A 12,718-nucleotide genomic window follows, 5' to 3' on the forward strand; every position below is an offset into this window, starting at 1 on the left:
GTTAAACATGTGAAGGAGGGATGGCAGCTCACACCCGCAGCGAAACCTTCCCACGAGATTCGTGAAGCCTTTCTGGAACCTTCCTGGACAAATCCAGGGAACCTGGCCGCTTGCTTATCTAGGCTCTGTGTAGATGCACCCAGTGGTCCAACAGAGCCCTTCCACTGGGGGCCCCAGCTGCATTTTCCACTTCTCCACCATTTTCCCCCCCCCTCCCCGAGACCCTGCACTCCTGTCCCCCGTCTCCCTCGAAGGAGCCAGCAGACACCCTTGCCACGTTAGAAGCCTGGACTGCTCCGGACCCAGTGCCAGCCCGTGGTGGGCTTCAGCTTCTATCTTGCCACTGGGCCCTAGGTGGGCCCCCGGCCCTTCCCTGCCCTTCATGGAGGCCTCCTTTGTCATTCCGGAAACACCACAGCCGTGTCCTTCTCAGCCAAGCTCCTCTGCACAAGCAGATCAGCTACTTGCCTGGGGTCTCCTGGGGTCTCTCACCCAACACACACACTCAAACACACACTCGGGAGAGTCCTGCCTCCAACAAGACTCCCTCTTCCCCTCCACCCCCTCCCCAACCTTAGGGCAGACAGGATCACCCCTCCTGTCCTTGCTCAGCCAGGCCCTCCGCCCCACAGCCAGGACAGACCAGATGGGATGCTGTGTTTGTTCGGATTATTCTGTACCCCAAAACCGCCCCTGGGACGCGGAAGGCACTGAAGTACAGTGGGTCAGGGAACAGGGCTGAATGCTGACAAATGCTGTGTTTCTTTACGGTCTTCTGCTCGATGAAACCCTAGCTCATTGTTTAGCACAGAAACTTAACAGCTGAACTCTACTCTCCACACATGGATGAATAGACTTGGCTCAATACTGAAGCACTCCAGGCCGTGGAGACGATCCTGCTGGGATATCAAAACATGATCAGGACATTTCCATCCACTTTGCATACATGGTTATGAACACAATCTACATTCTAGTTTTGCCCAGCATGTATGGCGAACGCATATGTTTGTGTGACTGAACTGAATTTATTTGGAATTTCTTTATTTTATTGTTTTGATCGTGGGGTTTGAACTCTGGGCCTGGGCCCTGTCCCTCAGCCCTTCAGCTCAAGGCTAGCTCTCTACCACTTGAGCCACAGCACCACTTCTGGTTTTCTAGTGGTTAATTGGAGATAAGAGTCTCATGGACTTTCCTGCCCAGGCTGGCTTTGAACCATGATCCTCAGATCTTAGCCTCCTGAGTTGCTAGGATTACAGGCGTGAGCCATGGCGCCCAGCTTGGATTTTTTTATTTGTTGGTAAAAACTTACACATGCCCATCTTCCCCAGAAATGATGATCCTGGAGCCTGCTGGGCATCAGCTAGACCCTCTCCCTGCCCCCTCATACTTGGGTTTGAACTCAGAGTCCCTTGGCATTCTTCACTTCAGTCACATCCCAGCCCTCGTTCGTCCTTTTTTGGATAGGGTCTTGTGTTTTAGAGGCTGACCTCAGCCTGTGATCTCCCTACTCACGTCTCTCCCCAGTAGCTGGGATGGTGGGTGGGAGCCACCATTCCCAGCTTGTATCCTCTCCAGGGAAGAACAAAAGCTTCCTGGCCTTGGAGACTGGCGATGGTCTTTATCTGAAATCTTCTCTTTCTTCCTGACTACAACTCTTTTGATTTCAGGGCTCCTGTATCAAGAATACAGAGATAAATCCACTCTCCAAGAAATTGAAACCAGGAGGCAACAAGATGCAGAAATCCAAGACAATGAAGAAGGGTCCCCAACAGGGGAAGACACCCCAGATGAGGAGGAAGAGGAGGAGGAAGAGGAGGAACCCATAAGCCCCCCTGAGAGGAAAGCTCTGCCCCAGATCTGCCTGCTTAGTAATCCCCATTCCAGGTTCAACCTCTGGCAGGATCTGCCTGAGATCCGGAGCAGTGGTGTGCTGGACATCCTTCAGCCGGAGGAAGTCAGGCTGCAGGAGGTGAGCCCCGGCAGGGACGGCGGTGCTGGGTCACCAGCTGGCCTCATCTGCCCAGAACAGGCTGGGAGAGATCACTGTTTCCCACTGTTTCTCTAGGTCAGAAGCTGGTGTGTGTTGGGGGGAGGAGGGGTGCATCCTCCTTTATTATTGGGGGACCTTCCTGTCACACGGGAGGAGTCCAAGCAGTAGCTGAGGCTGAATTTGGAAATGACTCCAGTTTACTATGCGTTACGGACATTAGTCCCATGCCCCAGCTTTATTCTGGGGCCATTTGAACTGGAAAGGAGAGGGGCTCTGAGAGATGAACCCTTATGGCTGCCCCCTGGCAGCCCCCTACTCCTACAAATGTGCAGAAATTTGGGACTCAGGACTGTCACTCAGCCCTTCCTGTGGTGGTCCAGGTGACTGACAGGGAGGAGGCTGAGGGAGGGCCGGTGAGCTGCCTAATGCTTTGTTACAACCAGAGAGAAATAATTGATGAAAAATGCCCAGTAACTCTGTGTGTGTGTGTGTGTGTGTGTGTGTGTGTGTGTGTGTGTGTGTGTGTGTGTGTGTGTTGAGAAATGGGAGTGTTGGTTTCAGTCGGATAAAGATCATTTGGGCGCTGGGAGATGCATGGGTAGAGATACAGGGGCAGAGAGTGGATGGTAAGGAGAGAGGCCGGAAGAGAAATTGTAGGTATGCCAATGCATGTTACTGAATTTTGTACATACACAAGCCCTGCCAGTGATGGAACCCAGGGCCTCCTGAATGCTAGGCCAGGGCTCCACCACCAAGCCTCGCTCCACTCCTGACCCCAGGGACCCCTTGACTGAGAAATTTCGAGAATGGATAGTGAAGAGATTTGGGGACCAGCTTCATGTGCCCCTCCTCCCGCACCTCCCGCAGCTGGACCTTCCTTACTGTTCCTCCTCCCCGTCCCCACCCCAGTCACGCCCGGTGGCTCCTGTTTCTGTAGAAACATTTTCTCTTATTGATTATCTAAAAGGCAGAATAGCCCGGCCATTTGGGAGGCTGAGGCAGGAGGCCGCTTGAACACAGCCTGAACTACACAATGGCATCCCCCCCCCCAATTCTCTTAAATAAATAAAAAGCAAAAACAAATTAAAACAAAAAACAGACCACACACAGTTAAAGAGGCTGAGACCGGCTCCTGACTGCGCCATCAACCTCAGACTCAGCTTTACCGTAGTTTTGATCCAAGGGAGGCCTGGATAAAACTGTTTGTTGAGGGACTGGCTCACCTGGGCGGCTGCCACAGAATCAGAAATGTGTCTAAACGTTGAGCTCCCTTGTAGCTTATGAGCAGTGATTTGTAAATGGCTGTGTCAAGACTTCACTGGAGCTTTTCTTGGTGTGCCGTCCTGGAGCCTGAGCTCAGGGCCTGAGTGTTGTCCTTTAGTTTTTTTCTCCTAAGGCTTTCTACCACTTGAGCCATAGCTCCACTTTTGGCTTTTTGCTGGTTAATTGGAGATAAGAGTCTCACGGACTTTCCAGCCTGACTGGCTTCAAACCACAATCCTCAGACCTCAGCCTCCTGAATAGCTAAGATTACAGGTGTGAGCCATTGGCACCCAGCTTTATTACTTTAAAAAAAATGAAATTTCAGTGTAATGTAGAGAGAAATCCTAAATATGCAGAACTTAAAAGCATATATGTATAAAGTTTTACAACATAAATGGAGCTGAAAGAGAAAAAGAAGGCCTTTTTATATTACATAGGAAAGGACTGCAAATGGCAAAGAGGCAGAAAAAAAATCAAACCTCAGACCTCAGCCATAACCATAAATGTAGCTTTGGAGGCCACACCTGTAATTCTAGGTTGGAGGCTGAGAATAAAAGTATCATAGTTAGAGCCCAGCTTGTGCAGAAAAGTTCACGAGATCCCTTCTCAGCCCGTAACTGGGTGTGGTGGTGTGTACTTGTACCTCAAGCTACAAGGGAGGCTGAGATTGGGAGAATCGAGGGACCTGGCTAGCTGAGGCAGGAAAAAATCCAAGAGGTTCCACAGAGGGAAGCTGGACGCAGTGGTATGTGCCTGCCATCCCAGAGACAACGGAGCCCGAGAGCAGGCAGATTACCGCGTAAGGAACATGCCTAGATGGGAAGCAAGACCCTACCTAAAAAAGGAAATGAAATCATGCCTGTAATCCTAGCTGCTCAGGAGCTTGAGAGCTGAGGATTGCAGTTCAAAGCCAGCCTGGGCAGGAAAGTCCGTGAGACTCTTATCTCCAATAAACCACCAGAAAACTGGAAGTGGCACTGTGGCTCAAGGGGCAGAGCACTCGCCTTGAGCTGAAGAGATGAGGCCTAGAGTTCTAGCCCCACGACTGACAAAAAATAAATAAATAAATAAACTAGCAAAAAGTAGGATTCAGCAGAAGAAGAGCACCAGCTTCACAAGTGCAAGGTCCAGAGCTTCAATGGATTAAAAAAGTAAACCAGGCTGAGCGCTGGTGGCTCACGCCTATAATCCTAGCTACTCAGGAGGCTGAGATCTGAGGATCGCAGTTCATAGCCAGCCCAGGCAGGAAAGTCCACACAACTCTTTAATAAACTACCAGAAAACCAGAAGTGGGGCTGTGGCTAGAGTGGTAGAGCGCTAGCCTTGAGCTGAAGAGCTGAGGGACAGCACCCAGGCCCAGGGTTCAAGCCCCACGACCTAACCAAAAAGAAACCAAAACAGTAAATCCACCCTATTACCAGACAGAATGGGATAGGATAAAAAAGAGAAAAGGATGAAGTGAACAGTTAAAGACATCCTCGTACAGATAAAGTGTCACCTCATTTTTTTTTGCAAATTCTTTATTGTGATTAAGTGGTTACATAATTTCACAGTATTGTGAGATAGTGATACTTAAAGTCACAAACACATTCTAACCTTCATGGGGCAAATTGTCTATCGTGGTCTATAAAGTTTATGAGTTCTATGGGCTTTGACTATACAGTGATTTCTTCCACATCAGGTGATATGTGCATTCCTTTCCTTTTGCTTAGTGTCAGCTGTTCCCTCTTTCCCACTCCTTCCCTCCCTCCCATCGCTGCCGCTGAGTTGCTTAGTTCATGTTGATCAATGGCCATTGAAGCTGCTGGGTCCCACTGTTGTATGTTTTTCCCTGTTTCCCTCTCGTTCTGTGTCCTCCTAGTTTCCCTCAGATGTGCACATATATACCATATATGTGATCAGCAGCATGAGGTTATTTAGTATTTAGTAATTCAACCAGATGAGTGGAGGTCCTTTATTTCTCAAGTCTTATTTACTTTGTTGTATCACCTTACATTTTGGATTTAACATCCACTTATCAAGGAGACCATGTGCCATTAGTCTCTTTGCTCTTGGCTTACCTCACTTGATGTGATTTCTTCTAGTTCCATCCATTTCCTTGCGAATGCCATTATTTTGTCCTTTCTAATGGCTGCATAGTATTCCATTGTATGTAGGTACCACAATTTTTTGATCCATTCATCTGTAGTGGGGCATCTGGGTGGTTTCCATATCCTGGCTATTGTGAACAGTGCTGCCACCTCATTTTTAAATGTTCTTAAATTGCCTAAGTTATTTACTAATACATTTTCCTTATTTAAAAGAAGCAAAGAGTGACCTGGATGTGACCTTGGTGGTAGAGACTCCAGGGTCTGTCACCCTCCCTGGGTTTCTCCAGCTTTGTCTCTACCTCATCCCACAGCTGTTTGGGTGGTGGGTTTTGGGGTTTTTTTGGTCAGTTGTGGGGCTTGAGCTCTGGGCTTGGGCGCTGTCCCTCAGCTCTTCAGCTCCAGGCGAGCGTTCTGCCGTTTGAGCCACAGCACCACTTCCAGTTTTCTACTGGTTTATTGGAGATAGAGTCTCACAGCCTTTTCTTGCTCGGGCTGGCTTTGAACTGTGATCCTCATATCTCCGCCTCCTCAGTAGCTAGGATTACAGGCGTGAGCCACCGGCGCCTGGCTGGGTGGTGGTTTTTAGCAGCTTCCCATTGTGAACTCTTCACAGTTATATCTTAGCTTTTCTTTAAAAAGAAAAACACACACACAAACCACAAGCTTCCTTCTGCCCTGGGAATGAGTTGGGTGTTGGTGTTAAATGATAGGTTTGCCCCAAGAAAACAAGGGGCTGGAGTAAGGCAGGGGACACAGCGCAGGCCAACGCAGACACGGACAGCTCTGGCTGGAGAGCCAGGCCCCCTGGCTGTGGCCCTGGGGCAGGTGCCCAGTAGGGGCTGTGCACAAAATGAGGCGCATTGTGAAGTATGCTGGGTCCCCCCAACATGCTGCTCAGAAGGCAGCGGAGGCCGTGCATCCCTGGTCAAAGCCTGCGTCTTAAATGCTCCGAACCAGGAGACATTCCAGTGTCAATGGCCCATCCGGAGTGAAAAACCCACTGTGCAACGTGGGTTTTGTGCATAACACCATTTAAAGTATTTTAATACCTCTAGGCTATGGGAACAAGATAGATATAAACCGTAAATGAACTCCTTGTTTCAACCCACGCCCATCCCTAGATTCCTCATTATGTGTGGAAAAGTAACCCAAAGCCGGAAAGGTCTAGAATAAGCTCTTCTGGGTCTGGGATACTGGGTCTTCTGTTTGCTCAGAAGGGAGGCTGATCTCCCAACCCTCCCCCCCTACGTACACATACACATATGCAGGCACGCAGACAGACAAGCGTGCATGCACACATATATACACATGCACACACACGCCATCCTCTCTAGCTCAATATCAATCCTCTGTGACTTCTCTAATCTATTGGACAAAAATGTATTTTGTTTTAACTTCTCTTTCTTCAATGACTTGTATACTTGAGCATCTTTTCATGTAACTATTTGCTGTTTCCATTTCCTTGAGTGTGTGTGTGTGTGTGTGTGTGTGTGTGTGTGTGTATGTGTGTTTTCCTGTATAGGGCTTGAACTCAGGACCTGGGCATTGTCCCTTAGCCTTTATCACTCAAGGCTGGCACTCTACTTCTTGAGCCATAGCTCCACTCAGCCTGGCTTTTTTGCTAGTTAATTAGAGACAAGAATCTTAAGGACTTTCCTGCCCAGAGTGGCTTCAAACCATGATCCTCTGGATCTCAGCCTCCTGAGTAGCTAAGATTACAAATGTGAGCTCCTAGTACTAGGATCGGGGGATGTTTTTTGAATCACTGGTTGAGAACAAGACAGTTGTAGAAAATGACTAGGATATATTCGAATTAAAAGATGAGGAAGCAGGTTCTCTAAAGGGAGCTTTCTGAAAGGCAGTGGGAGGGGTGGAGCGTGGAATGGCCCTGAGAGCAACAGAAAGAGCAAAGGGAGGAGTGTGATGGGGAGAATGGGGACTCCATCTCCAGCCAGCAAACGCCCAGAATGGACTTGGTTTGTGCTGGCATGGGGAGAAATGAAGAGGAAGCCAGATGTAGCAGGAGCAGCCACGCCTCTGCCATGGTGGGCGTGTCCTTAGTCACAGGCAGGGCCCTGTCGGGGAGATGGAGAAACTCTGGCCCTGATTGGTGGTTACGGAGAACTGGAGAAGAGTTCCAGGAGAGGTGTTTTGAGCATCTCCAGGGGAACAGGAATACAAGGGTGCACACCGGTAGAGCGACTGCCAGGCTGGCACTGGGGTCGGTGGCTAGGCCCCAGCAGGCCCAGACAGGACTCGGCCTTGTCCTGCTGGGGAGTGAGCCAGGAGAGGTCCGGGTGTCGCCCGTGCAGTATGAGGCTCTCAGCCTCTGAAATCGGAGTTTTGAGCTCTGTTGGGTTTCAATCTGTTTCACAACTTAGACCTTACATGTATTTGCTTCTCTTCCTTCTTGCCCCCATCCCCCCACATTCCCCATTCCCATCCCCACCCCAAAAGCTAACCATTTTAGAGGGAAATTTCTTAGGGTTTTTCATATGATAGGTTGCACTTAAGAACTGAAATTGCCCAGCGTGAGAGGGGCTAGGCTCTATTTCCATTACTACAAACAAACTGAACGAAACCAAACCCTTAAATCATGGTAACTAACATAATAGTTACCATTTACTATTTAGTTACCATTTACTATTATATTATTTACCCTCACTGAATAATATATATTTTATTTTATTGCCAGTCCTGGGGCTTGAACTCAGGGCCTGGGCCTGAGCCTCTCTGTGCTCAAGGCTAGCACTCTACCACTTGAGCCACAGCACCACTTCCAGATTTTTCTGTGTATGTGGTGCTGAAGAATCGAACCCAGGGCTTCATGCTGCTAGTCAAGCACTCTACACTAAGCCACACTCCTAGCCCTATATTTATATTTTTGATGTTATTGGGATTTGAACTCATGCTTGCTAGGCAGGTGTTCTACCACTTGAGCCACACCCTCAGCCCTTCTTACTTTAGTTATTTTTGAGACAGGGTCTTGAGTGTTTGCCTAGTACGATTTGGGCCTTCATCATGCTACTTACACCTATACAGCTGGGAGAACAGGCATGTACCATCACACCTGGCTAATTGGTTGAACGTTTTACCCAATCTGGCCTTGAGTCTTAACCCTCCTTATACGCCACAGTGAATGAGATTACAGACATGAGCTACAGAGCCCAGCCTCATATCTTCCTTTGTGTAGCCTTTTTTTTTTTAAGGCTCTCTGGGAGTTCACTGTTCAGATGTCCCATAATCGAGCCAATTTCTGTGGGTGCTCCCTGCCGCTGAGACTGTGTATTGAGGATGCTCCTTGCGTGTTGTTTGTAACCGTAAGACACCGGTGCGGATGCGGTGGAGAGGTCTGGAGACCCCTCTGTGGAGTCGCAGGGTGACAGGTTGGGGGTGGGAGTCCAGTCATAGGACCTGAACTCTGGGCCTGGGCGCTGTCCCTCAGCTCTTCAGCTCAAGGCTAGCGCTCTACCACTTGAGCCACAGCGCCACTTCCGGCTTTTTTCTTTTTGCTTATATGGTGCTGAGGAATCGAACCCACGGCCTCAGGCATGCAAGGCGAGCGCTCTACCACTGAGCCACCTTCCCAGCCCTGGGCCATGCTTTTCATCTGCATTTGTCTCTCTGTGAGTGAGGCAGAATGTGCTTTCTGGTGTGTCCGGGATTTTTATTTATACCTGTTGCAGTCTATGCGCTTTTGCCAGTTATCAGCCGGCTCAGCTGGAGAGCACAGCGCTGGCCAGCATGGCCTTGCTACAGCTGGGGTTTAAACCTGTGTCGGTGGTGGGCATCATGGCCCCTACCCAGACCCTGGCCTGGCTCCAGGACCCAGTCAAGGCTGCTCACTTGCGCCCCCTGCTGGCCGTCCAGACATACTGAAGACTGCCCCGTGTTTTCCACCCTGTACCATCCCACCTTTCCAGGGGTTTCTTCCTAACCTGTAGCCCTCCTGAGGTGCTGGCCCCGCTTCCTGTGGGAAAGGAAGGGAGCCAGCCGAGGAAAGGGAGGAGCGAGAGCTTGGAAACTGCAGGGAGCGCTCTTCTCAGTGAGGGGGAGAGAGGTCCTGCCTGAGGCTCGGGGTGGCAGAGGCCTTGGCTACCTGTGTCTCACAGGGACATCTGCTTGGGGGCGGGGTGGGCCAATGCGGAATCGGCGCTTCCCAAGTAGTGTTGGCGGTGGGGACAGTGAGGGGTGGTTTTTTGCTGGATCGTCCCAGAGGCCGGAGCCACAGAGGAGGCGTTCTTGGGGCTGGTGAGGGGTCAGGCGGTCTCAGCTCAGCGGCCCAACAGACAGCAGATACTTGCTTTCCTGCAGTTCAGGGGTGCGGCCGTCTAGGGTTGAGGTGCCGGCAGGGTTGGTTTCTGGTGAGCCTCCTCTCACACGCTGTGCACGCCCGAGTTCTCTACCTGTGACAAAATAGCTAGAATAAGCCAAGCTTGCAGGAGGTGTGGACTTGTAGTTTGAGAGGTCTCGTGGCCAGGTGGTCTGTTTGCTGTTGTCTGGTGTGGGGTGTGGGCTGGGGTGAAGCTGCTCCACCTCAAGGCCTCTAGGAAGCAGAGGAAGGAAGGGGCAGGGGTCCCACAGTCTCTTTCGATCACACCCCAGGGACCCAGCTTCCTTCCAGCTTCCCAAGAGCAACTGGGGCCAGGCCCCACGCTTCCCTCATGCAGCCGGGACAACTTCGAGGATCTGAACTCTGACTCTCATAGACGCCTACCCCCTCCCCTGTCCTCCTAAGGCTGGGGAAGCCCCAGCCAGGGCTTCATGTTGCTCTGGACTCTAGGAGAAGGTGGGAGGCCGAGGGCCACCCTTGAGCTCTGCTGATTCTGGAGACACAGCTGGGCGGCGGGAGCAGGCATGGACACAGCCCGGAGAGCGTAGCAGGGTGGACACTGCCCGGAGAGCGTGGCAGGGTAGACAGCAAGGACCCAGCCCCGCATAGAGCACACCGGCCGCCTGTGCACGGAGTCCAGGGCTCTCGTCCATCTGAGGCAGGTTCTTCCTCAGGGATTCTTGGGGTGCCTCTGCGTCATCCCCTGCTGCTGCCGCAGAGTCGGGGTGTCCTCTGTCTCTGGGCCTCACACCCAGGCTCCGGGGCTGGGCTGTGTCACAGGATGGGCCTGCTCCCTGGCCTCTGGCCTCCGTCCTGGGCCTCCCCCACCCAGAGGCAGGCTGCATAGAGGGCGGTGCCCCTCACTGTGTCAGAGACAAATCTAATCCCCTCCAGACAGTCTGCACACGAGCTGGGACAAGGGTGTGGCCCCTCCACGGGCTGCGTGGGAAGGCAGAGCACAGGCGCTTGGAGCTAAGCCGCCGCCGCAATCCCCTTTTGTCTCCCCTGCACCCCACCCCTGCCGTCCATCCTCCCCTCAAAGTACAAACCGGGGCCTCTGGCCCCTCGCTGGACTGTGGCACCCGTGTAGAGCCCTCCACCCCAGTCCTGCGCCCCGTGAACTTTCTCCCATCAGGGAAGGCGGGCGCTCTGCGGCGGGGAGCCCCAGGCTGAGCCGCTGCTGAGGAGACAGGGCTGTGTTCCCACGTCGCACACCCGGATGCTCAGGTTCCAACGGCGATCGCTCATGCTGGCAGCCCTTGGCGTCCCCAAGACTGCCCACAGTGACAGACGTGTCCCAGCGAAAGCCACGCGTGAGGGCCCCGCAGGAGCCCTGGCCGACCTGGTCTTACCCTAGGACTCCGGGGTGACAGCTTGGTAGTAGCCGTGGTGGAAAATCCCAGGAGGACGCAGGCGACTGGTGACCATCGGGCAGGTAGCCCAGAGCAAGCGGTGGTTCATAAAATTTGGGTCAGTCTAATTCCCTGTGGAGAAGGTCCGGCAGCCTGGCCCACAGCGCAGCCACGGGACGCGGAGCAAGGCCAGGGCAGCCTCAGAGGACGGGCGTGAGTGTGCGCACATAGCCCCTCCTGCACCCTGGTTCACACTCACCCCTACACCCTCCCATCAGGCTCATTCTTACACACTCACCTGTGCACTCACACAGACATGTTCACACCCACCCTTAGGTATGTTCATTCCTACTTGCTCGCACTCACACTCATTTCACACATGCTCACACACACACACACACACACACGGTGTATGATGAAAGTGATGAATACCTGAGACAAACACCTCAAAGGAGGAAAGATTGTTGGGGTGAGGGTTCCGGGGGTTTGGGTCTGTCACATCCATGGTTCCATGGGTGGGGGGGTGCGTGGCATGAAGCTGAGCATCATCATGATCATCATGGCAGGAGCTGTGGAAGACACCACAGCTCACCTCCTGGAGGGTGGGAGGGAGAGGGAGGGAGGGAGGGAGAGAGGAAGAGGGGGAAGGCGGCGGGATAGCCCCGGGTGCAATCCAGAGGACACGCCCCCAGTGGCTTGTTACCTCTAGTTCCTCACCAGCTGGGGACCAAGCCTTCAACACATGAGCCTTTGGAGGAACTTCACCTCCAAACCATACTCTACACACACACACATGCACACATGCACACGTACACGCACACACACAGAGGCACACACACACCAGGCCCTGGATGACAGGGTGTGTGGAGGAGGGTGGGTGGCTCTGGGAAGACTGGAGTATTGATAAGGAGGAGACAATGGAAAACACTGTGGAAGGACAATTCACAGATGACTAACGGCCTATAAATGGGTAGCAAGGGGGAGAGCCATGGCAGAATGGACTCAGCCAGGATCAATTAGCAGTGATTCAGGCTGAAGCCTGCTGTGTGCCAGCTGCTGAGAGGCTGGGCCCCTCCTGACCCTGTCTCTGTTGACATCAGGACAAAGATGCCACCAGGCAGGGACCCTGGGAGGAGGCCAGCCAGGGTGGAACGTGCGTCGGTCCCCAGGGGTCTCTGACAGATGCCCAGAGGCAATTTAAGTGGCTGACTGTTGCTCCTACCAGCAGGGACTGTGCCCTGTGCTGCCCAGGAGGGTGGAAGCTTGGCATTCACCTGAGAAACTTCAGCTCAGCAGCGAGGAGGTGGACGCCTGGTAGCACCATAGCAGAGGTGCTTCCTGGACACTTGGTGTCCTGTGGCCTCTTGTTCTGGCTGGGCACAGACAGCTGGGCACACCAGAGTCTACTTCCAGCACTCAGGAGGCCAAGGGCCACGCTCATGGAGAAGCTGTGTGGTTTTAGCTAGGTGAGGCGCTTGCTTACAGGGGCTGTGGGCTCCTTTCCGCCGCCTCAGCAGCTCTGAGGTCGCCGTCAGCGGCAGGGGGCGCAGCACAGGCCCAGGGTCTGGGATCGGCAGCTTCCCCCGGGATCTCACCGCGGCAGTGTGCCAACATGCTTCTCATTGTGAAGTGCTTAGCCAGGCTGGCTGGCTGGCAGGGCTTCATGGGAAAGAGAGACTACAAATGCCCA

General features: G+C 52.6%; 1 protein-coding gene across 2 annotated transcripts in view; it reads left to right on the forward strand.

Moving 5' to 3' along the window:
* The window catches only part of Ngef (neuronal guanine nucleotide exchange factor), a 67,508-nt gene that overhangs the window by 40,289 nt on the left and 14,501 nt on the right, over positions 1-12,718 (forward strand). For both annotated transcript variants that reach the window (XM_042679063.1, XM_042679062.1), the window contains one exon: positions 1,668-1,969. In XM_042679063.1, coding sequence (XP_042534997.1) covers positions 1,668-1,969 — 302 coding nt within the window. The remainder of the gene's footprint in view (positions 1-1,667; positions 1,970-12,718) is intronic.

Source organism: Dipodomys spectabilis, unplaced genomic scaffold, assembly GCF_019054845.1.
Source record: "Dipodomys spectabilis isolate Male_0828 unplaced genomic scaffold, ASM1905484v1 ptg000051l, whole genome shotgun sequence".
Lineage (NCBI taxonomy): Eukaryota > Metazoa > Chordata > Mammalia > Rodentia > Heteromyidae > Dipodomys > Dipodomys spectabilis.